Source organism: Carassius auratus, chromosome 38 (genome assembly GCF_003368295.1).
Source record: "Carassius auratus strain Wakin chromosome 38, ASM336829v1, whole genome shotgun sequence".
NCBI classification, from domain to species: domain Eukaryota; kingdom Metazoa; phylum Chordata; class Actinopteri; order Cypriniformes; family Cyprinidae; genus Carassius; species Carassius auratus.
Genome location: NC_039280.1, coordinates 8,059,172 through 8,084,788, shown reverse-complemented (window position 1 = coordinate 8,084,788; position 25,617 = coordinate 8,059,172). Strand labels below are relative to the sequence as shown.

At 36.4% G+C, this 25,617-nt stretch overlaps 1 protein-coding gene across 1 annotated transcript; it reads right to left on the bottom strand.

Moving 5' to 3' along the window:
• Positions 1-3,979: 3,979 nt before the first annotated feature.
• Positions 3,980-21,018, bottom strand: prkcha (protein kinase C, eta, a). The gene is made up of 14 exons (XM_026223808.1): positions 20,179-21,018; positions 15,966-16,029; positions 15,160-15,313; positions 14,568-14,602; positions 14,381-14,463; positions 13,996-14,125; positions 13,750-13,883; positions 13,339-13,479; positions 12,669-12,842; positions 9,188-9,343; positions 8,215-8,352; positions 5,956-6,144; positions 4,482-4,628; positions 3,980-4,376 (listed from the first exon to the last, which is right to left on the bottom strand). The coding sequence occupies exons 1-14, from the start codon at positions 20,527-20,529 to the stop codon at positions 4,131-4,133; spliced, it is 2,142 nt and encodes a 713-aa protein (XP_026079593.1). The 5' UTR covers positions 20,530-21,018; the 3' UTR covers positions 3,980-4,130.
• Positions 21,019-25,617: the final 4,599 nt, after the last annotated feature.

Here is a 25,617-nt window from a genome sequence, read left to right as displayed (position 1 = left end):
ACTGGGTGGTCGGGAACGCGCGGCGCTGCTTCCAGTGAGGATATTTTTGGCAAAGCGAGGCTCCGTCATATGCTCTCATAGACGCTGTCCTGCGCTCGCTGTTGCTGGATGTGCTTAAAACATTAAAGAAAGATAATTGGATATTGAGCATTCACGAGGTCATATGTTCAACAAATAGCCTACATTAAGTGCCAACGCACTATATACACAGAAGCACTTTATCAGATTAAGTGAGAACATCATAGCTGGATCTGATTCAAAGAGTCACTTTCACATTTAAGAATGTATTCAATTCTTTTTAATGGCAGAAGTGGCTAATAAGAAGTTGGCACCATAGTAGGCAAATTATAGAACCCTTTGGTAAACACTAGGCTTACCATGGTAATTTGTGTGTGTGTGATATAACACAGTTTTCAGTGTTGTAACTGATTATTCTAATTTTATTAATGGCATGCAAGAACTATAAAATGCTTCTTTTTCCCATATTGAAAGAGGCATGTCAACAAACATTTTCCAGCCCAGAAATTTTTTTGAAGTATGTTCTTTTTCCAAAAATCTTGTGACCAAAACGAGACATGCACACTAACATAAACCCGTGTCACTCCTTTTCCACACAACCCAATGGAAAAACCGGGAACATTTCCCTGAAACTGGCCACAACAGTTGCTTTCCTATGTAAGAATCATTAAGAGTACACGTGATGCCTAAACATCTGTATTCTTAAAAAGCACTGTCCTGTTGCAAGCAGTGTCTTTTCAGAATAAATGACGTATTAAAAACTTTCCAACCTGATCTCAAAACACATTTTTTGGTGACAGTTTGAACTAAACTAAACCACTAAACTGTCATTCGAATTAACCACCAATTCACCTAGTTGTAAAATAGTTCTGTATTGCCATTGGATTGGATTGGGTTGACTTTAATTTCCCACTGTAATGTTTTGAAAATCAATATTACAGATCCTATAAACTGAACTTCAGATTTGGAGTGAGTTTCTTATTAGAATCCAGTGGATATTGAGAGGAGAGCAAACATAAAGGCTAACTGAGTTCAAGGCCATGCTCCATCTCCACTGTGTTCTTGAGGGAAACATTTGCTCCTGTGTAGTTTGCAGTTCAGTTCCTGCGTTGTGTTTGGATCAAAGGGTCTCTGTGAAATTACATTTCCAATTTATTAGCATTGCCACTGCTGGATTGCGGTAAAGAACTGTGATGTTGCTGTAATTAATGAGGGAAGCAGATGTACACGTGCCAACTCTAATCTACAATAATCTCCTTCATCCTCCTGTTCAGAGATGATCTCTTCATCCCTCAGCAGAGGCTGAATGGACACAAAGGGACTTTGAAGAGAATGATCAGAGAAACATGCAAAGATCTATAAAAATTCAAACACACACACACATGCATGTATTATTGCTTAGTCAAGCCTCATTACGCAATAAAGAGAGACATTAAAGGTCTGGCCTAAAGCTGAAGCACTGTTTGCACACACTTGAAACACACTTGAGTATATGACATGACACATTTGAAGAAGTCTTGATGTCTTTTTTACCCAAGGGAATCCTGATCTAATTGTTACAACCCTTCATTTATCAAGACAGAAATCAATAGAATAAACACAATCAGTCCAAGACGAGGTTTTGGAGCTGAAGTGGTGCTAAGACTGAAATGGATTTACTGCATCCTAAAGGGTATCCGTACGGGCAGAAGAGAAATCAATAAAATGTAATTATGGCCAACTGGACCTGGGCATGGCTGGAAACTGATCTGTCACCAAGGCCTTTAAGGGACGCATTACAGAGGGCTAATTTTATAACAGTTTAGATGAAAGCAGGGTGGACAGCAGTCTGTCGCCAGTACACAAACTGGCAAATAAATCTGGGCCATACAGTATGTCATATTGTTTTTAGTCTACATTGACATGCATTCTGAACCAAGATATTGAATGCATGTTTATAGCCTGTTTCTTAAGGAGAATCCTTTCTTTCTGCAGGAATAAAGCTAGAGATACGATACTTAAAAATCTAAAATTAATGTTACAGACACACTACTGTTAAAGTTATTTGTGTATATGGCACTTGATCCTTCTAATATGCTGAATTTGTTGCTCAATAGACGCTCCTTAATAGAAATAAAAACATTAATATCTTTGAGAAAAAAAAATTCTTGACCCCCATACATTTGAACAATAGTATATATATAATATTATATATATATATATATATAATATATATATATATATATTATATATATATATATATATAAAGTCTGGCCTCATTATTAAGCAATACAATCTTTAAAAAATAAACCCTAAAATGTACCATATTTGGTCACTTAAATAGGGCTGTCAGCATGAGCAGTCAAGAAAGAACCATTCAAAACTGGAGACATATAACACAAATTGCATTGCATACTGCAGTGAGGGGAAAAAAACAAGTAATGCAGGGAACAAAATAATCTCACAGCATGAATGGTCTGATATGAAGAGATCAGCCATTTTAGGCCTGCACCTTTTCTGGGAAGAAAATCATCACCAGTGTCCACAGGAACAGGTGTTTACAAAGGACTACAACACAAGAGATGTGTTTGGCAAAAGATGGAAATAGATTATAAATTGTGGTAACTGGCATTGAAGGATCAGGAAACTCCACTGTGTAATAGACCGTAATAAGAGGAGTAATCCAAGCTCCACAAAAGAGTATCCTTGACCATTCAAGGATTTCCGCCTACCCCTGCATTGCCCAAACGAGTGTAAATGGCTCTAAGCGCATAAGATGGCTCTCTGTTTGTTAGTCTTCAGGGTTGTAGTATCCCACAGGAAAGTGGGCTGCTGACGTTGATTCTCCAGGAAGGCATGGGGCAGGGCCAGACTAGTAAGGGCAAGTTGCTTAATGGGATCTCCCATGACATCTCCAATGTTTTTCTCACTCAGTACCAAAGATCTGTTGCTTATCTTGTTTGCCTCCATTCAAATGCAAGCATGATATGGCAAAAATTAACAGCCCCGTTTCTTTGATGCAGGGGAATAATGTTCAGGGAGAGAGGGCAAAGACAAATAATCTAAAAAACAAAATAAATTTAAAAACAGGATTGTCATTAGTATAATGTTTTTCTTCAAAGCTTGACTCCACCCTGGAAAAAAAATTAATCAGGCAGGCAATCTTAATCTTTTTTTTAAGTTGATGAGATAGTGTTTCTCATTCTCATTTGACTTGGAAGAATGGGAAAATGGAAAAAAAAAAAACTGCCTAAAATGAGTTCTTAACCCTGTGTGACACTGTTTTACCGCTGGACCCCAACCTTCATGGAATAAGTAGCACAAGTGCATGTAGACGTATATTAAATAGAATGGGACATCAGTTTACTGTCAGGAATTTGTGTTGCATCTCGCATTGACAGAATGACAAAAGTTGTACTATGACTTTTTCAAGAAACACCAATTTGGCAAAATGTAACAAACTGACATACGAAATTTGGAAACACTTGTCAAAAAACTTGGTCTTAGATAGGTCTCTCAAACCAGCAAAGAATACTATAAACTGTGTTTGACTGAAATTACAAACTTTTTTTGCACACTCCTACAGACACAAAAAGTAATAATGTGAAATCATTGCCAAATATGAACAGGCACGAAAGCATACACCAACAGATATTTCACTCTGCTCGGACTGAGAAAATCCAAATGAATAACATTAAAGAAAAATCTAGAGAAACTGCCCTCAATATAAACTGGTCAACATATCCCTGACTGTGTTAACCTTTAAACCTCAGAACAACAGAGGGGAGATGTCTTTGATGAAGTCACAAGGTGAAAAGGTTTAACGCAAAGAACTCAATACTGCAGCCTTTCTCAAAAATAAAACACGTCTAAAGATGCCAGTGTTTAATCATGGGTGAAATTCTGACCTGAAATGTAATAACAAAACAACAAACAGCACAGATGTACAAAAAACATATGAAAGTATCTTACAAAACTAGAGTTTCCATTAAAAATGTATTTCAAAAAGCATAAGCGTAGGTCAAAATAATCTTATAGCTTAGGCAAAGACCAAAAATCCAAAAAGCCTTTAACCGATTTCAATACAATGGTATTCAAGTGTTTCTTTAAACTGCTCCTGCAAGTTTCTATTGTCACAATTTATTTGGTTCTATCAAATTACAGAATTCTCCTGAGTTCTGTTCATTCATGACATCACACATTTCTTCAGCACTGCTTTGCAAATCTGAAACCACTTTCAGCAGTTCAGGGGAAGTAAAGGAGAAGTCACGGAACTCGTCCTGATTGATGGATGGGATGATGGACTCATCGATGGGCGTAAAAGTAGGATCCTCTTGGGTGAAGTCAGGATCAAAGTTATTCACATCTTCCGCAGTTTTCTGGATTTTCGATTTGAAAATATATTTATATAAATAAATCTGCATTTACATTTCTAATGAATTTGATTATTAATATTTAGTTCAACATTTACATCTAAAACTCACAATTCTGGGCTTGAAAGGTGGTTCAAGCTCTCGCTGGTTAAGTTTGTTCCAGTCAATGCTTGTAAAAAACGGGTGACTGGTTACAACACTCTCTCCACCCTCGGCAGCCACACAACCCAGACGACGGGATGGATTCTTGGTCAGAAACTGCGAAAAATAAAGCCAAAAAATTATGTCATGCATATGTCTATCAAACATTCTTCTAACTTTAAATGCAAAAAACTAATACACACAAGATATATCAGTTTACATCACTGAAAAGGAATACACCAACCAAAAATATGATAGAACCCTAAATCTATTGAATGTTGAGAATCCTATTAAATCTCCACAGTGAGATTAAACCTACAGTATTTCACATCTGTTATCAGAATCAATTCCTAAGAGAATGTGTATGACATAACACTCAACAGTCGCTAGTGGGAGGTTGTGTCTAGAGTATCAATGTGTGGTATCAAATGTAACCAAATCAGATCAAATCAAATCAAATCCTGCCCTCCTATAGGCATCTAAAACAAACATGCATGTGTACACACAAATACACACTCTCTTTAGGTAAATCTGACACCCATTAGGAAGCACATCTGGCTACCATACGTCATCGACTAATTACTTTAAAAGGATAATAACAATAGTAACGATTTTAAGATTCTGCCAGTTAAACCAATAGCTATGTTCATGTTATAGCCAATATCAGAATTAACTTTATGAGAGTGTTATATAGCAGCAAATTTAATTTGTATGTAAAAATGCGGATTAATTAAATGTATAAATAAATATCCAATATTGGCCGATGCTGAAAAAAAATAATAATTAAAAATGAAAAACAGTATGGAATGGTATATTGTCCATTGTTTCTTACAATTGTTCGTGTCTAGTCTGTCTACACCACAGCTGTGCAACAGGAGCGGGTTCTGCTATTCCAAAAATAGAATGCTTTTGAGCCACTCTATCGATCTATTCTCTGACTGCTGTAGGTCAAGGTCATGTTGGATGACCCAAAGATTTTTTATCTCAGGCAAATATCGTGACATTGTGTTGTGGAATTTTCAGATTAAACTGGGAATTTATTGTTCTTTCAATAAATAAAAGGGGGAAAATTTTTCTTCAGGATTATTACTGGCAGTGAATCTCCTTCACTATTCCTCACAGTGAGTGCAAACACTAAAGAATAAGAGCAGGGGGTTGTGTGCATGTGTACATTTGATGTGAAGGGTTTTTATTTTTAGCTACAGTCATGTGATAGCAGTGGATTGTGGATCGAGGCTAAATATAGTTATGCAAGAGGAGCATGAGGAACTGAGAGAGATCAGATGGGAGGTATTTACTGTTTACTGATGTTCATTGTTGCCATGAACTGAGAGTTTAATTCACACCATATGCATCCCACCAATCAGGACAGATAAGCAATCACAGTTCTATTCAAGTCAGTTCATGTCTGTATGACTCCAGGGCTCTTAAGCAAACAGCTCACCCCTTTAAGTATGTCCACAGCATTTGTGCTGAGCCAGGATGCGTAGATGATCTCTTCAGTCAGGATGGACTCAAAAAGGTCATCCTCATTCTCTGCCTCAAAGGGGGCGTGGCCAGAAAGCATCTCATACAGCAGCACACCGAGAGCCCACCAATCAACTGACGGGCCATACAGCATCTCCTGAAGGATCTGTAGGACCATATAAACATTACATTTAGGACATCCTGCCTTCTTTCTCTCACACACACACTTCCACACTCATCACGCACTTCCATAGATTATCCATTCATCAAAAACTAACAGACACCAAAAGAAGCAGTTTATATCTACAATATTTCTGATTATATTATATTCTGAAAGAACACAGGTGTGAATGAGGAGTTCTTTTAGTATCATTTATATGCTATTATAGTACTTATTAATATTTAGGAATTATGATATATTTACAGCTTTAAGTTTTAATAATTTTATGTAATTTTGTTAAAACAAGCTTTAAGTTTTTGTAATTCTATGTAATTTTGTTAAAACTTCACCTTTTGATTTTAATTTTTTTCATTTTAAGAAACAGTAAATTAAAATGTTGCTGAATTTTCCTATTTTTGTTCATGTGTAAAAAATGAGACTATGCTTTAATATTTGTTTTGAATGTGTGGTGCAGCGCTGAAACGCCCCTTTCATCCCTTCTGTACTGCACCGATATGTGGCAACCACAAGCTTACTTCATTTGCAACAGGAGGGAAGTGGCATTTGAGCCAAGTTTTTTAGTCCTGCGGATTCTTTGCTAGCGGTGCTTACATGATAAAACATATACATAATATATTTTCATGGCTGCAGCATGTTATTGACAAAACAGAAATGACTTTATGCAAATGCACTTGAATGATACTGTATGTGATCCACAACGACATGGAATATAATAGCCTACTGATTTTTAGCCTGCCCAACTCATTTTATTCTATGCCTATTTAAGAAAAAACTCACAAGTAACATGTTTTAATTTGCTATTATAAACAATAGCTACTGAAGCTTATCTTGTAGAGTGCACATCTGCACTTCTCTGGTTGGTAGATCACAATCCGCATCCTGATAAAAGCTTCAGCTCCATCAGTTTAGGTTGTAAGACACCCTCAATAACAACAAAACGTTACAAAACTCTGTTGTCAAATGAACCAGTCTCATGCATCACAGACATATAACCATGTCTATAGAAAGCTCGACATGTCTAAAAGAAGCAATTTAAATAGAAAAAGATACTTTTATTTATATGTTATTCATATGAAACCAACAAGAGGTGCAGTGTTTCCCATCTGAACTCATTATCTGTAATGTGGTTATACCCACACTATATTCGTAGAGTCATCATCCATGGAATTTGCGAATTCAGTTCATAATTCGAAAGTATATCCTATAATTTGGATTTAAGAATTGCAGTAGACTAATTATGGTGAAAACCTAATTAAAGACTTATTATAAATAATTATTATAGTATTTTATTTTAAATATTGGAATATTTAATATTTTTATTTTAAATAGTTATAATTTATGAGGGGTTGGGTTTTTCCCATGAAACTGTTATGTAAAAAAAAAAAAGAAAAAATTCAGCTGTTGTTTGCACTGAAAACATGTTACAGTTTTTATAGGCCTAGAATACAATGAGTAGGCAAAGAAATTTGTAGTATCATTTTATTCCATGTAGTTGTAGATCACATAGGCTAAAGTAAAATTCAAATGCCATTTTATTGGTTATGAATAAATTCATTTCTGTTTTTTCAATAACATGCAGCAGCCATGAAAATAGAATTTAATAGTTTTTATCTTTTAAATTCCGCTTGCAAAGAATCCGCTGGATTAATAAATTCGGCTCGGCTGCCACTTCTCTCCTGTTAAAAATGAACTGAGTTTGTAGTTGCTGCTTATCAGTGCAGTACAGAAGGGATAAAAGGGGCATTTCAGCACTGCCCACACATTCAAAAACAAATATTAAAGCATAGTCTCATTTTTACCCATGATCAAAAATATAAAAACTGTTTCTCAATGCTCTTTTTTTTTTTAAGTAGAATATGAAATGACCAAAAGATACATGAACCGTTATGTGTGTTGAAACTAATAATTGCAGTGAATGTGACTGGAAGTTGACAGGTCATGCTTAAATTCAACTGACACATACAGCACACAACTTCTGATTCTTCTTAAAGTTTGGGATACATAATTTTGAGTGGATTTTAGACAACCACTAAATGGGTGGAGTGTTTGATTCACCTCTGGAGCAATGTAGTCTGGGGTTCCACAGAAGGTTCCTGTGACAACACCTTCAAACATCCCCTCCTTACACATGCCGAAATCTGCCAGTTTACAATGACCATCCTTATCCAGCAGAACATTATCCAACTTCAGATCCTGAAATAATACATATACACACATGATAATATGCCCAGATTCAGTCCCTTATGGCAGAGAGAGAGAGAGATTTATGTTAATACATTTTTTTATTTACTTGGTGAAACACTTCTGCATGAAAACCTGCATTATAATCTTTCCAAAAGAAAAATTACAAATGGCACTTTATGTCAAAATGATTGCTTTCCTCTGACACAAACACATTCAAAATAATGCTTTTACTTTGTCATACATTCATATTCAGTCCACTGCATGAACTGCATGAATGCTGATATTTTTGCCATTTTTCTATTATGAGAATTGATGTAAGCTACCTCCTATTTTGCTCTCTGCTTCTGTGCCAGTGTTGTTTTCAAGTCAAAGCAGTATTACACTGCAGCTTTCAAGGTCTATCTGCTAAACGTTTGTAATAATGGAAATGCTGAGGTAAGAATCAGTCTCATAGTGTTAATAAAGCTCAGAGGACAGAGAAGTGGCAATTAAAACGAGAAGAGAAAGGAAAACACTTCAGAGAATATAGAAAAAACACACTTATAGGAATAGTTAAACCGAGAAACTACATTTCTATCATCATTTGCTCAGCCTCATGCTGTTCTAAACTCCTTTGACTTTTCTACTTCATACAACATCACAAGAGAATGAATATTGATGTAGATCCAGGACAGCAGTTTGGAAAATGGCAGCTTGAACATTCAGCTAAACTGCACCTGTCATGTTCCATTAAAGAAAGTCAAACGTGTTTAGAACACCATAAGGGGGAGTAAATGATACCAGAGGTTTCATTTTAAATGAAATTTCCTTTTATTTTCTGGCTTGAGTGCATTTGTCTGTCTAACCTGTATATTATTCCCTTGCTGTGGAGGAATATGAGAGCAGATGTGATCTCCGCTGTGTAGAATCTGGCTCTGTTCTCCTCAAACTTTCTGGATTTCTGAATGTGAAACATCAAATCTCCCCCATTCACAAACTCCATTACAAAAAACAGACGCTCCTGTGAAAGGATTAGGAAATTAAGATAAAGATTCAGTTAAAAGACAACAACAAACACCAGCTTACCACCTTCAACATCAGGAAATACAGCTCCTTACAGGGAGGCTTTTGACCAAGCATGTCACAGCCATTAGAAGATTTATGGGAGAGACGGACGCAGCAGAAACATAAATACTGTTTAGTCAAGTGAAAAAGACTGCAGGAAACACAGGATTATGGGATTGTGAGGGTTGGAAGGTGATCTGAAACGAAGTGCATCATAAGTTTGAACTGACAACACTAAGTACCTGTTTGAGTTCAGCACAGCCAATGCTTTAAACTCAGACCGCACACCCAGGGACCACCCACAGTTGGTTTACTGACCGTATGAGGCACACAAAACAGGAAAGCGCTTGTGAAATGCAATGATTTTCAGTTTGTGAAATATGAAATATTTAGTTGTGTAAGATGGGGGAAGATGCCCACAATAAGGACAGTGTGCATTTACTGCTACTAATTTCTTATGCGTTTCTTTACAAAGATTTACAGAGACTGATGATTTTTTTCCCCATACCAATCTGTTACTGTGGTACGTTCCATTTCAAATTTATCTTCCACTAAATGTCACATAAAAAAAAAACTAAATTGACTGTGGATGGCTGCTTTTCATCACTCAGACAGTTTCTTCCTGTCTATTCGAGTGGCTGTTCACCAGAATAAGCTAAGATTTGGATCATCAAAAAGCCCTGACCACATCCATCACATAAACAAACACAGGCATGCACATTCACTGTGCAACAGTCCCCCACACTGCAGGACTTTTGCCACCATGTTGCAGTGCTATCTAACATAACCTGGCCCCAGAGGGTCACGAGTGTGCTTTGTATGTCGCACACGTGTGGGGGGTTAAGAGATTGATTGTGTGCGTCAGGGCTGTGAAGGAGCAGAGACAAACCGGTTCATAAATTCCATTCCTCATTACAAACACACTACATACATCAGCAAGACCTTGAGGATGTTCCTGCACATCCATGATCACATTGACTCTGCAGTAATAAATCCAGAGAGGTCATCATGTCAGATCTGTTCTGCTGGACAGAACATGAAATCTAAGTCTTCAAATCATTTTGCAATCAGTGTTTGAGTGTATGCTTTCAAAAAACTTGCGTACACTCAAGGTAATTCAATTAAACACTGTAGCTACTGTAAGTGTGCATGTTTTCAGTTGGCTCTGGTTTCACACCGGTTTCACACTAGATGTGCAAACAGAGCAGAGGCAGTGCAAAAAGGGTGCATGTGCAGAGCTGAACCATGGCTTGTTTACAGCAAATACAGACAAGTACTGTTCATTCAGGTGACGTTTTTCAGGTGTTCTCCGACAACTGTCTGTCATGTGCTTTGATACGGGCAGCATACTTTATATTGTGGCCGTGTTTCCCTCTGTCACATGTATATAACATGTTGTAAATATAGTTTTCATGATTAAAAAAAAAGTTATCTTAACATTAATAAATGCCTCTAGTTTTAATAATTTAAACAAGCCTTTGAAGTTTGGGCAATAACTCCTAGCAGTGATATGTTTTCGTGTAGTTGATTCTGTGCTTAATATAATATTTTTAGCAAATGTGAATCGCAAAAATTATTGAATATATTTTGAGGCAAAAGGTCTTCTTAATGCTTCCCAGTTTGGTTTAAGATAAAGAAACAGTTTTTCTTTTTTTATAACGAGAAGAATATAAAAAGCACACCTACTGTTGGGGCTAAAGGCACAGTAATTAACATGATAATTAATAGATGACTGACATTTCCATTTGTTGACAAGGTTAGATTCAGATAGTAAATATCATATATTATGTTGAGTGTCCACCTTAGAGATAATCACCATGTTTATAATGAAACCTTCATATTTAAAAACATGATATTAATCGTATCATATCATAAAATATAATTTGTTGTTACTACTGTAAATCTATGTTAAATTATTATGGGATCTCCTTCCATGCTTTTAAAATGCATGTCTTTTAAAATATATTTTTATAATAACAGTTTAAGGATATTATAGGCAATTTATTGAACATTATCAAAATAAACAGAAAATAGGGCGTTGTAAAAAAATATGTGCTGTTTACGTGTGTGGTGTGAAACTGGTGTCATGTCACATATTTTTTCTGGCACCCATGTTAACAGATTAGAGCTTCCAAACCGCATGCAGGGGTGGTATGGCATCACGTGGCAGGAGTAGAGCAGAAGCGGTAGTGCCCCGATCAGTTGGGCGCCGAGTCTATTTTTGCTGCACCGCTTACACTGAATTAAAGCCACAGTGTATTGTTCTTGATCAAAATTTACCTGATTAACTTGAAAAATAACAATTTCCACCATAAAATCCGTAAGTGAGGTGTTTCGTTTTCAAAATAACTATATGAAAAAATAAAATGCACGAGAAAACATCACTTCCACAAGTTTTTGCCCAAACTTCAAAGGTCTGTTAATTGAATAAACCTAGAAGCATTTGTTAACGTTTGAACCATACTATAGTAAATTACTTGAATTCATTTGTTGTGGTAATTCTATAGTCACTGTGGTAATGTAACAACAATAGTAATATAAAAAATTACTTTACCAATACTGTACTAAGTTTTCTACAGCTATACGGTATATTATACTACAATACACTACAGTTTACTGTAATAAAAACTAAAGAATACCACAATATTTATTTATTAGTATTATCACTATAGTTAATACTACAGTATGCTGTAGCATTCATTAACAAAGTGTTGTAAATACAACAATATATACACTATAATACATTTTACTATAGTATGGTTCAAAAACACTATAGTGTTTTTTCATGTGGGATATCAAAGCACATGGCATTGGTGTTCGGAGGAGAATGCTGGAAAATACGACAGAAGTGATGATACTTGGATCAGCCGTGGATCAGCTGCGTGCGACAAACGCTGCCAGTATGAAAGCAGAATGGGCCCTCGCTGCTCCTGCTCTGCTTCCGCATCCAGTGTGAAACAGGAATAAGACTATAAAAGCTACGTTAAGGGATTCAGCGCTGACCTCTCAATTCTAGAGGCTTCAAGCAAAACACACGACCCAAGCAGATTAAAGCAGACCTCTGATCTGATCTGGGTCTGCTCTCTCAAAAGGAAAGTAATGCAAAGTAGAAAGCAACAGAGAAAACATTTTGATGAAGCATAACGTGTTTAATTCTCTACTGCCCCCTACTGATGATGTGAGGGCCACATGATCTCATTTAAAGAACAGAATATACAGAATGATCCCATTTTATATACATAAATTAAACTAGGTTAATCTGTGATGTGTGTGTTCCTCACCGGTGTCTGGAAGCAACAGTACAGCTGAGTGAGGTACGGATGAGTGGAAGCCAAGGATAACACTCGTTTTTCTGTCATAGTGCACTCAACATCATCATCCTGCAGTATGATGTCTTTCTTCAGCACCTTCACTGCAAACACCTGATCTGAACCATTCAACCGGACCAGCATCACCTATTTACACACAACACCAACAGCATGACTTGGGAAGCATCTTTCATTTAATTTGCATTCACTCTGTATTTCTAGCACAAAATTTTCACCATAATATTTTAATATGAGACAACACAGTGCACTATCACACAATTTAGAAGTCACATGCACAGCAATAATCCAATGTTCTTTTATTGTTGTTTCTTCAGAGCATATAATTTTTTAAGTACACCAAATAAAAACGTATCTGATAGTTATATAATATTATATATAATATTAACAATCTAACATAATAATTGCCATATTATATCATATTATAGTTTTTAAACAGGTCAGTTACTGTACCATGTGATTCCTTTTAAATAAGAATATAACATTCACATTGGAATCATTTGTAATACCTAAACACATTCACATTGAAATTGTGTGAATATTTTGTGTAACAAATAGTCTGCATTCATTGTGCTACACAGTCATACTGGACCTTATTTACAGAGGAACAGTCTTAAACACAGACCTTGCCAAAACTGCCTTTTCCCAAAACCTGCAGGAGTGTGAAGTTTGAGATCCCCAGCTTTTGACTTGGCTCTTTTTTAGATTTTCCTCGATCTCGTCTCATACTCAATGCACGCGACTGAGCGTCCATACCTGAAAGACCCTGAGAAGAGAGACAATATTTTGACTTTTACTCGTTCAGTACATTTTATCTTTCAGTATTTACTGTTCTGTTAATGGTCTTGTGCTACTTCCCATCATTTCTCAGTTTACTTAACTAAAATGTAAAAATTTTCCCCATTTTCAGTACATGCAACCTAGAAAAATTACATTTATGTCAATAAAGCACATTAAACTTAAACAAAGAGATTTAAACACACAGACAGATCACATATTTTACATTTGAAAAGATTGAGGGCACGTGTGTATTTACCATTGAGTTGCGTTTGGTCAGTCCTCCCGGCTGAAGGCCCATTTCTGCCAGTTTATTGGCCAGTTCTACATTGTTGACTCCACAGTTTGGGGCAACATTTCCCTTACAGCGGATATGGACGTTCATTTTACAAAACTACAGATGTAAACACACAACACACCAGATGAGCCTCACAAAACAGTTTAAATAAAACTGATGGATATATTAATTATGACCAAGATGGGTGACAGATAGTGAGAAAAGTACTTTTGCAGTGCAATCCTTGCCGTACAATGCCCCACAGCAAAGAGCCACAGTGGTCACAGAAGGTAGGGACCTTATAATTGTGGATGTTAAACTTATGAGGAACATTTATACTGAAACCCTGATTTGTAGTCTGTAAAAAGAAGCAACAGAACATAGAATAAAAAACACAGCAGAAAATGTAAGCAATTCTATTTCTGACCAGCAGGTGGAGAAATGACATCTGTGTTTTTATGACACAGCCAGAAGTCACTTCACCAACTGGTCTCTGTATGTGTTAACAGTAATTCTATGACCTAAATTTCTAAAATTGTCCACAGAAAACACACACACAGACAGACAAAGATGTACTACGAAAACGTTTTAGGGTTCGGATTGCGTGCATTACCTGTTCCTTGGCAGGTTTCTTCATGCGTGGACAGACTGTAACCACAAACTGATGGCATCGCTTGTGTACTACACAGGTGCACACTAACAAGCACAGACAGAAACACACACAGCTGATTATAACCTATAATTGAATCAATTTAAACATAGATAATGTCGATTATTAAACAGACCGAGTGTACAATTACCTTGACATTGGTAGCCCTGTTTTCCAAAAACACCCCTGGAACAAAAACACAAAAAACAAAGTTTGTCCAGCCACTCACTTCAAGCATTTATATACAAATTGTAAAACACTTTTACACTGTAATTTATATTTTTCTAAATTTTTGATTAGAATAATAAACTTTTCTTTTTTTTAGAAAAGTAGTTTTTCATACAATGCAAAATGCAGTTCTTTCTCACAAACTCTCACAAAAATGAGTTATTAAAAAAGGGGCAACACTTTACTTAAAGCCTTTATATGTATATAATGCATTATAGAAGTTTTGATGCATTATTTATGCCTCGTAATACACCTTATAATGCATTTTGCAATCGAATGAATAATTGTTACTACAGTAAAATCATTATAACAATTATCAATTAATCGTTACACTATGCATTTTTTATTTAGTTCTAAGTATTTACAACAAAATATAATGTATTACAATGACTTATTATAATGCATTGTGCCTTTAATGGCCCTTTATAATGCATTATACATAAAGGCTTCAAGTGGAGAGATACCAAGAAAGTTTTATAGAAAAGGTGAGCATTTATGTGACAAACGTTCACTACCATATGAATTCTTTGCAGTGGAAGCAGAACGTTGGTTGCTTCAGGAAGGTAGACATGAACTTGTGTCCATTTACTTGGTGGATTTTTCGTCTAACTGCCTGCTGCCGTTTTCGGTTAAATTCTTTAAAGGGACGCGTGTTTCCGCCAGCATCATCTAAACACAGAAAAACAGAAAAGGTTTTATTATTTCATGATCTTCTTACAATACATAGGTATTTCCTGTAATGCCATGGAACATTCTGCTGACTCTGTGAGGGGGAAGAGAGACCGATTAGGAGCCCCTGTTTCTAGTCTATTCTCTGCAGGCCTAACCACAGGCCTTTAAAGGAAGCCAGCTTCACAGCCCATGCACAGCGGGTGTGCGATTCGCACATCGCATACACTTCATGCATAAGATGCTCTGACAGAAGCTCTGTCTAAAAAAAACTGTGACTGAAGATGGCTTAGTGTTTCTTGGCATGTGTCGACAAGTCTGGTAGAATGTTAACATTTAGTTAGAGATATCTCAACAGCAAGTGGAAGAAATTACTGTGTGTATTAGTACATGTATGCGTTTCCACCATCGTGGCCTAGACAGTGCGATTAATCAAGAAGAGTTGTATATTTTAATTTTTTACTCTATCATTTGCTATGAAAACAGGCCGTGTGTTCTCGATACGCCTCTGTTTCAGTCCAAAAATAAAGTCATACAGACTGTCAAATGATGCTTGATGTTTTAAAATGTATTATAAAATTTGTACTTCTGCATGAAAAGATTTAAAACAAATAGAACGACAACAAAAAAAGTAAAGAGAGGTGGGACTCACCGTCTATAAATGTACCTGTGAGACTAACCAGGATGTAGACCTTACCCTCAGGTTCAAGGTCAACCTGCAACACACACACAAAAGAAAGATATTATTCTAGACATTGAATATTAAAGTTATTTCACATTTTCAATGTAAATTAATTCAAAGTTTAAGTACTAATTTTGTATATATTTTTTATAATATTCTACATTTGAAGATTAGTACATTGATCAAAACGATCAAACAACACCAACAAATGTATGGGATAAAAATGTTGAATAAATTCATAATAATACATTCAAATTTTCGCAGTTATTTTTGACAGTAAGAGTAGTTTCTTGAGAAAGAAATACTTAACAATTGAACATAATTAGATAAATGATATTCACAATGGAAATTACGACTTTTGTGACCTTTCAAGATTTCTCGATTTCCCATGATTGTATCAGGCCTTTCAGGAAGCACTTTTGAAGTTCCATGGCATTTTCAGTTTGTGTAAAGTTTTATGTATGACATTTTTGTATGTCAAGATATATATTCAGGCAAACATGCGCACATTAAAAATGACGTCTCTGCCAAATACAAGCAATCACACAACCCACTGGTACGTCCACGGCAGTCACACTTTTACACCATGGAAAATGTAAATGATGTCAGGCAGAAGTGAAATATTAGAGCTGGACTACAGATCACTGTAGAGCAAAAAGAGAAGAGAGATAACGGAAAGACAAACTCAGAAATGGAAAGAGACAGAAAGAAGTAAAAGGGGGGCGTTTATGAGCCTGTGGTAAACTCTGTAGAAAAGCAACTTTGTGGGCGTGTGTCGACCCGCATGTCATACAAAGCTAAACACTGTTAGCTTCTCTATGTGTTACGACAGAATCATGGGTTAAAGAATTAAACTATATGGAAGAAATATTGCAAGCAAACTGTAGAAACAAGAGAGTGGCCAACCAGATCAGCCAATCAGAAAAGCTCTCTACCTGTCACTCATTTTGGTGGTGGTCTAAATACAAGTCTGATGATAATTAGCAAAACAGCTCTAACAACCTCTTTACAGAACACGGTTATACATACAAAAATGATTAGCCTTAATTAGCAAACATTATGCACTTTTCTTTGTCGACTAAATTAATTTAGATTCATTTAGTTCTTTTTAAACTATTTTGCTTTAGCAGCTTACAACATAGTTCGTGGGAATGTTTTTTTCAACCAGTCATACTTCCTTTCATTTTCACTGAAAGCAGAAAAATTCAGACTGACGGAGTGTGTGTCAATACACCATCTCCAATACACAACTTCCATTTCTATATACTTTTGATGCTACTTTCACTGATAAAATAGCATAATAGAAACTGCTTGATTCCTAGAGGCAGTTCCCATACAGGGAAGCTCATAAAAACACAAACCCACTCTTACTTGTGTGTGCTGTTTTGAACTGCAGGTTTCACATACCATCTGTCCTAAAAGCCTGAGGCTCTTCACAGAAACAAATAGCTAAACTGAAACTTGGCACAAAACACCCACATCCCAGTGAATGAAATCAGAGTATTATTAATTAGCGGTTATGTGACCTGCAGCTGCAGAAGAAATAAAAATGAGGCCGTGTATCTCAGAAGTCTACTGAATTTCATCTGGAACCCAATAGAAGTTGATCAGATGCACAATAACCTTAAAATATTTTAGGCTGGTAAGATTTAAAAAATGTTTCCGAGTCTCTTATGTTCACCAAAGCAGCATTTATTTAATCAGAAATATTAAAATAACAGTAATATTGGGAAATACAATTTTTGATTTATTTCAACATGTTATCTATGATGGCAAAGAATTTCCAGCAGTCACTACTCCAGTCTTCAGTGTCACGTGATTTGGTGCTCAAGAAACATAACTGTTGTTTTATTACATTAATTTTATTATTATTAGTGTTGAAATCAGTTGTGCTGCTTAATATTTTAATAGAAACCCTGATACTTTTTTCAGGATTCTTCCAAATTTCAAAAGAACAGCATTTACTTTAAACAGTAATCCTTATTTGAACATTTCCTGACTTATTTTAAATGTTTTTTTGTTTTTTTGCAACAAACATAGATGAAACGGTATTATATTTGTATTTTAGATGCTTACATGCATAGTTTACATGACATTTTAATCAATGTCATACTTCCATCTAAAACTACTTTTCTATTTTTTTCTACGAACTATTCTATTTTGTGCATTGCAGTTTTTGAACTCAAAAAAACTGAGATTACATCTTAAAACATTTCTACACAAACACTTAAAAAAATAGTCATTTAAAGTATGCACTTTTCCTAATACATACAGTATAAGTTGAAGCTAAAATAGCCTTGAGGCTAATAATAAAGTGCATCTTCATATAACTGTTCAATAGATGAACAAATGCTCAGGGCACGTACGGTAAAAACAAGATGTTCACTCTAAAAATAATGTCCCTGTGCATAACCATTCTGGGAAAGGAGAACTAATAGTACTTGGGCTGAATAATAAGGTTACAAGAAGACCTTCACCACTTCTGCTGAGGATAAGCAAGACAATTGGCATGTGCATGTTCAGCCTGATTACTGATAGCTGACATCAAGTTTTTAAGAACTACTGTGTCCTAGTGACCCTTCAGCAGTGTTGAGTTAACACATTTACATGAACTAGCTCTGAAGGCAGTGTTATAGACATGGAAATTGTGGTGCTTAAACCCCAGATGATTGCTAAAAACCGCAGAGCTAGATTTTCAGCTGGTCTTAGCTGCAACCATCCCACGGAAAGTCTGAGAGCTCAAACTCTGAGTGCAAATAGTGTTGTTTGACTGTGCATTAAGCCCCGACTTGATTTCATTAACCTCTGATCATGCATCAGGATCTGTGTCTAGAGCTGCAGTCAAATTCCTGATTCTGGATCAGTGAGCATTGTTGCACCGTTGGGTGTAAGTGTGAACCCACACTGATGATGGTGGGGATGATAACACTCATAACCAGGATGCTGTTCACACACAAGGAAAAAACACAATAGTACAAAATAAAAGAGACTAAACAAAGAAAAACACAAGAGAACAAGACAAACAATAGAACACAATGCAATTCAACAAAGCATGACAAAAGGAATACAACACAATACAACAAAAGCAACAGTGTGAGGTTTAGGGGAAATAAGGTAGTGGTGTAAAACCAGTTCAGCCAATTAGAAATGAGCAACCGGGATGAAATCATTATTGTACATGAACACCATCAACCCAAATAGGCAGATTTTCACTAAACTGAATAAATAACACAAGCTTTTCATGACTCGTAACGCTAGTTTTTAATAAAAATACATCTAAAGAGACATTTAAAAAAAAAACTCTGCAGATGAAGAGAATTGTAACACAAGACACAAAGAGTGCGAAAAATCAAACAGGCCACATTTGCCACAACTGTGATAGAACAAGCTAATAAACCAAACTGGTGTGGCCTATGTTTAACATATACTTATAATTGTTATTAAAATGCTTCATATTAAAAGCAGGTTGATAAGTGTGCGGTATGGAGATGGGGGATGAAAATTACTTTAAATGAGTAACTTCAATAACCATAATAAAATCATGCATACAGTTTAATTAACATGTTTTCAAATAGCGTTACAAGTTTCCTGGAAGTGGGGTTGATTGTAACAATGGCGTTCTTTGTACCTGATGTTAATTTACTTAATTCTAATATTAAAACCATCAGATTTCGAAACTTATTTAATTTATAATTTGCAAATATGCTAATATTGTATCAAAGTTACAGACATTGAAATAACATTACACTCACCAGACTCTTTTATTTTGTATTCTAGTTATGCTGACAGTTTATAGTCCATCACTGTCTTTCATTATGTGATTCGTCTTTAGTGTGCACCGAAGTACTGTACTAAATACTGCTTTGCATTCTGGACTTGTTTTCAACATGCACTTTTCTACAAACACAAATGTCTCCAATGCCATCCAGATGCATAATAATAACATCAGCATCATCTCACCTCTATTCTGTATAGGACAACAACTCTATCCAGAGATGCTCACTGCCTGCCCCATCAGAGCAAACATAACTTGTTATTTCAGAACTTTTCAAGCTAGGCTATATGATTCAAAGTTTCAAGTGTCAAATGAAATCTCCACCAAAACAATTTCTCACAATACTTAAGAAAGACGCAGTGTGTGATCAGGTGAGGGAAAAGCGGCTGTATGGTAAACATTCCTCACCCATCCTTCAAACGACTCCTCTCTGTTCGTGCTCTTCATCAGATCATCAAACTGGATGGTGCAGTTGGCCACGAAGTCATCGTACCCAATCGGTGCGTCATGAAAAACGGCCAGCTCTACTTGCTTGCCGTTGTTGACGTTAACGGAGAACTCCTCGTTATACGTGGGCATGTTGGTTTTCTGCTTGGTGTGCGTCTGTCCGATCTTATACTCGTCCACTTTCACTACGATGTACGGGTCCATGGTCTGGTTCGCCTTGCTGAACATCACGGCGTGTCGCAAAGAGGTGGTCGTGGGCTTCAGGTCCACCGCTTCGCCGATGCGCAGCTTCAGATACCCGTTAAACTTCATGGTGTCCTCTAAACTCGAGCCTAGCAAATCTAAGCCTATTAGCCTAACTGACTTAGTGACTTTTAGACATTATATCACTCAAATGGGCAAGTGTAAATGCACAAACGCACATCAGTTAAAAGCCTGTGCATCTGAAACAAAAGCGCTGTTTGAAACACCTGCTTTGCGGAAGGACTGAGCCGAGGGGGCAGAATGGGGAAGTGGAGGAGTTCACGCCTGATTACGCGTCTCCCTCAAGGGACTCAGTCACAAAAATACGTGTTTTCTCTTGTTATGTCTTTAAACCTTTCAGTTTTATCCGTTAGTCAAGTTATAACGATCTCGCCTTTGCAAAGTTTTCATTGACACTTTCACAGTCCGTCCATATTTGCTGAACTTTGGACCCGTGTCAGACAAACCTTGGTGTAAAAACTTCTAAGTGCTCTATTTCAACCAGAGAAACTGAGCGGCTGGGCGCCGAGGAAATTGCAGAGAAACGGTCCAGATAGTTTTCTTTAAACAAAGCCAAGAGTGGACCATATTTGTAGTAGCCTACCTGTCTGCATCAACGGAATTCGGTTGAGAGCATAGAAACACCGCCACCTTTCGGCAGACTTTTTCGAAAGCAAGAGTTTCACGAATGCATTAGTTAGAATTATAAAATTATTTAAGTATTAAAGAATGTGCAATTATAATTTGATGTTATTATAAACAAATAATTAATATAAATGTACTTTGGATAAATGTGCAATACATTGTCCATTAAATAAATAACATAATCAGCTTTTTAAATGCCTATATACATAAATCAGCAAACAAACAAATAAATACATATATAAAGAGAATATATTAAAAACCTGATTCCAAAAAAGTTGGGACACTGTACAAATTGTGAATAAAAACACAATGCAATGATGTGGAAGTTTCACATTTCATTATTTACTCAGAATACAATATAGATGACATATCAAATGCTTAAATTGAGAAAATGTATCATTTTAAGGGAAAAATAAGTTGATTTTATTTGTTTGTTTGCTAATTTTAAATTCCATGGCATCAACACATATCAAAAAAGTTCGGAAAAGGCCAGGTTTACCACTGTGTGGCATCCCCTCTTTTTTTTTATAACAGTCTGCAAACTTTTGGGGACTGAGGAGACAAGTTGCTCAAATTTAGGAATAGGAATGTTGTCCCATTCTTGTCTCATACAGGCTTCTAGTTGCTCAACTGTCTTAGGTCTTCTTTGTGCATCTTCCTCTTTATGATGCGCCAAATGTTTTCTTTCACTAACCGGATCCTTCTTCTACACAGCCATGATGTTGTAATTGATGCAGTATGTGGTCTGGCATTGTCATGTTGCAAAATGCAAGGTCTTCCCTGAAAGAGACGACATCTGGATGGGAGCATATGTTGTTCTAGAACTTGGATATACCTTTCAGCATTGATGATGCCTTTCCAGATGTGTAAGCTGCCCATGCCACACGCACTTATGCAACCCCATACCATCAGAGATGCAGGCTTCTGAACGGAGCGCAGATAATAACTTGGGTTGTGCTTGTCCTTTTTAGTCCAGATGACATGGCGTCCCAGATTTCCAAAAAGAATTTCACATTTTGATTCGTCTGACCACAGAACAGTGCTTCTGGATCATGTTTAGATATGGCTTCTTTTTTGACCTATAGAGTTTTAGCCGGCAACGGTGAATGGCACGATGGATTGTGTTCACCGACAATATTTTCTGGAAGTATTCCTGAGCCCATGTTGTGATTTCCATTACAGTAGCATTCCTGTATGTGATGCAGTGCCTGAATCTTTGGATGATATTATTATGCACTGTAGATGATGATAACTTCAAACTCTTCACAATTTTTCTCTGAGAAACTCCTTTCTGATATTGCTCCACTATTTTTCATCACAGCATTGGGTGAATCGGTGATCCTCTGCCCATCTTGACCTCTGAAAGGCATCTATGTTATCTATATTCTATTGTGAATAAAATATGAGATTTGTAAATTATTACATTCCTTTTTTACTCACAATTTGTACAATTTCCCAAATTTTTTGGAATCAGGTTTTTACATAATCATTATTAGTCTTATTTTCATACAAGTTATGTATTGAATAGTCTAATTTGCACACATGCTTGAATAAATGCTTGAATTTATATGCATATATATATATATATATATATATATATATATATATATATATATATATAAACAAAATGGGTTGAGTATGTGTGGGCTCTGATTGAGTTACTCCAGATTTATAAAGTCATGAGATGAAAGGCTCACTGGTTTCAGATGTGACCTTTGACCCCTCTCTATCTCTTTTCCAGCTGGTGTAAATTCAAAGAGAAGACTCCAAACACTCTTCTCTGTCCGGTGTCAGTGGTCTTATGGTGATATGGTGAATCTCAGACCTTAGGTGATGAACTGTTCTATGGGATGGTCAGCTTTGGTGGTGATTCTGGTGTAGCACCAGTCTTAGCCAGCAGGAGGAGCTAATGCTCAACATTACTGCAGCTTTAATTATTTAACCATAAGGCCTACTTTTATTTTTCAAACGTACAGTACATGTCCAGTTCCTAATGGATGGCTTTGTAGTGTTGCCATAAGTTATCCTCTGACTTTGTTGTTCCAGCTGTCATGCCCTTCTCAGCATTTCTCTCTCTCTCTCTCTCTCTCTCTCTCTCTCTCTCTCTCTCTCTCTCTTTTTGTGGTATGAAGCAGTATTAAAACATGTATTCAGCACCAAATCACCTATAATGTTCTTCATGGTTAGCCCCCTCCTGAGTCTTCATTAAAGAACTGCCCTTTTCACCTGGAGCGCAGTGTGGGAGAGTTTAAACTCGGGCTTTTTTGACGAGCAGAACTGTTCTGGTCACAGAGATCTTATTGAAATCTGGCAGTTCATGCACTCTGAGTTATCCAGTGTGTGAGTATGTGTTCAGAACACAGTAAATGTGCATTTCAGGACATGTGTGTGTATAGTGGGCCTCTGGTGTTTTTGTGTCTGGTCACAAGGCAGCATACCATAAACCATAGTAGAACTAGCAATATTTTTGATGCTTGCAAGTGAGAAAGTGTGTGTGTGTGTGTGTGTGTGTGCTTTTATCAGGATAATTTGATGAACATAAAGTTCAAAAGAACAGCATTTAACTGAAATAGAAACCTTTTTAAAAAATGTATCATTATGAATGTTTTTACTGTCACTTTTGATCAATTTAATGCATCCTTGCTTTAATACACATGGTCAAATTCAGCTCCCATATACAGTTTGAAATGTATTCCCAAATCTCATTTATACACACACACACACAAACACACACATACACAGTTACTCACTTATTGAACTGCTGCTACTCTGTCAGGCCGTGCGACTCGTTGAGATGTGGGTGAGGTATTTATGGGTGAAAGGCCAAAGTGTGTGTGAGTGCGTGTTTTCTGGCTGGTATTATTACTCAGTGTTTGGGAATGGCAACAGCTGCGGCAGGAGGGCGTAAAAGAAGAAAAACAAAAATCAGAGAAAGAAATAGAGAGTGAATGATGGAGTGAGTGTTTGTAGAGACGAGTTTAAAAAAGAGTGACAGGGAGAGCGAGCAGAGAGGACAGGACAGTTTTAAAGCATAGGAGAAAGTGTGTGGCACAGGGCAGGGTAAGTGTGTGTGTGTTTGAGTAAAATCAACTCCAGATGTGATGTGGTCTCAGCTCCGACCAGGCGTCAGAGCAGAATTAGAGGTTTTAGAGAGCAGAGAGAACGACCAAAAAAAAAAAATAATAATAATAATAGAGAACACTCTACGATTGTCACTATAGAGGTAAGTAAAGTAGTGTGTTTGATTAAATATGTGTTTGTATCTTCCTAACAGAGTCTTCAGAATAATTTACTGAATGTCTGTGACACAGAGAGCACGGTCACTGATCGAGCATGAAAATCAATTCAGGAGGAAGGAGAAGAACAGAGATGCAAAAAAAAAGTAGTCCAGGGGAAAAAAGCAGATGTCAGAATGAAAGGGCCAATTGGCATGAAAGAAATCAGACAGACATACAGCAAAATCACCTTCTGTAGGCAGCGGTTAACCGTCAGCAGATGTTTCTGTTGGTCTGTGTGAATGTGGACTGTGGTCCAAAGGTAAAACTATCACTGCAGGCCTGAATTAAGGCTGAAAAGAGACATAACTCTTGCCTTATACCCAAGAGCAGGGAATCTCATTTTCCACTCATTTAAACTTAGCATGAAATTCTGTTTTAAAGGTTTTTTCTTCATACATGTTTACTAAAAATGCCCAGAAATGATTTTTGAAAACGTATTTTTCTATTCATTATTAAAAATAATAATTTAGTAAAAAATTAGTAATAATAATAATACAATGATATATTATTTAAACTGTATTCATTCATATGGTTTATCCATTTGGTTGTCTTACTATAACATACTGTATTACAGTAATGATTTTTATTTTTAAAAGAATTATAAAAATTCTAAAAAGAACTAAAAAAAAATGTCTGGACAAATTACTAAGATGTTTTTTCTTTCTTTAAAAAAAAAAACACGAAATCCTCTGCACTACTATAAAAAATATCCACTAAATCACACTTTGCCATGGTTTCATCATGTGATTGGTGATGTCAGTCAAGGGATCCATGTAAAACAAAACAGTTTTTTTTTCTTATCCTGAGCCACAAGATGAATGTTGCTTTAATTACACACCTCAAGAATAACAAAACTACCATATTTCACAAAGTACATGTAAGGTTGTGTTTGTGTGTATCTGTGTTACAGACTGCTTTACATTGGGCGGCCTCTCAAGCTAATGCAGCATATTAGAAACAGCAGGAGAGAGCAAAGGCCAGAGCCTACACACACACACACACACAGAGAGAGCATTTGTTTTCCATTATCTGACATACAGAGGACCCTCTGTCCAAATCAATGAAGAAAAATCAGCCTATCAATCTTTCTCACGTGCAAACCAGCAAAAACACACACTAATGCTTGGATCTCTTAGACTAAACATGGATCACTCCATTCCAGATGCCACAGTACACGAGTCAGTGAGAAACCAGTTTTAATTCTTATTTCCCTTTATTTATCGAAATACACATA

Coding starts and splice junctions, on each gene's coding strand:
- prkcha (XM_026223808.1), bottom strand. CDS start 20,529: ATGAAGTTTAACGGGTATCTGAAGCTGCGCATCGGCGAAGCGGTGGAC. Junction 13,884..13,995: donor GCAAGGATTGCACTGCAAAA/GTACTTTTCTCA, acceptor TACATCTGTAGT/TTTGTAAAATGAACGTCCAT. Junction 12,843..13,338: donor GAAAAGGCAGTTTTGGCAAG/GTCTGTGTTTAA, acceptor GTGTGTAAATAG/GTGATGCTGGTCCGGTTGAA.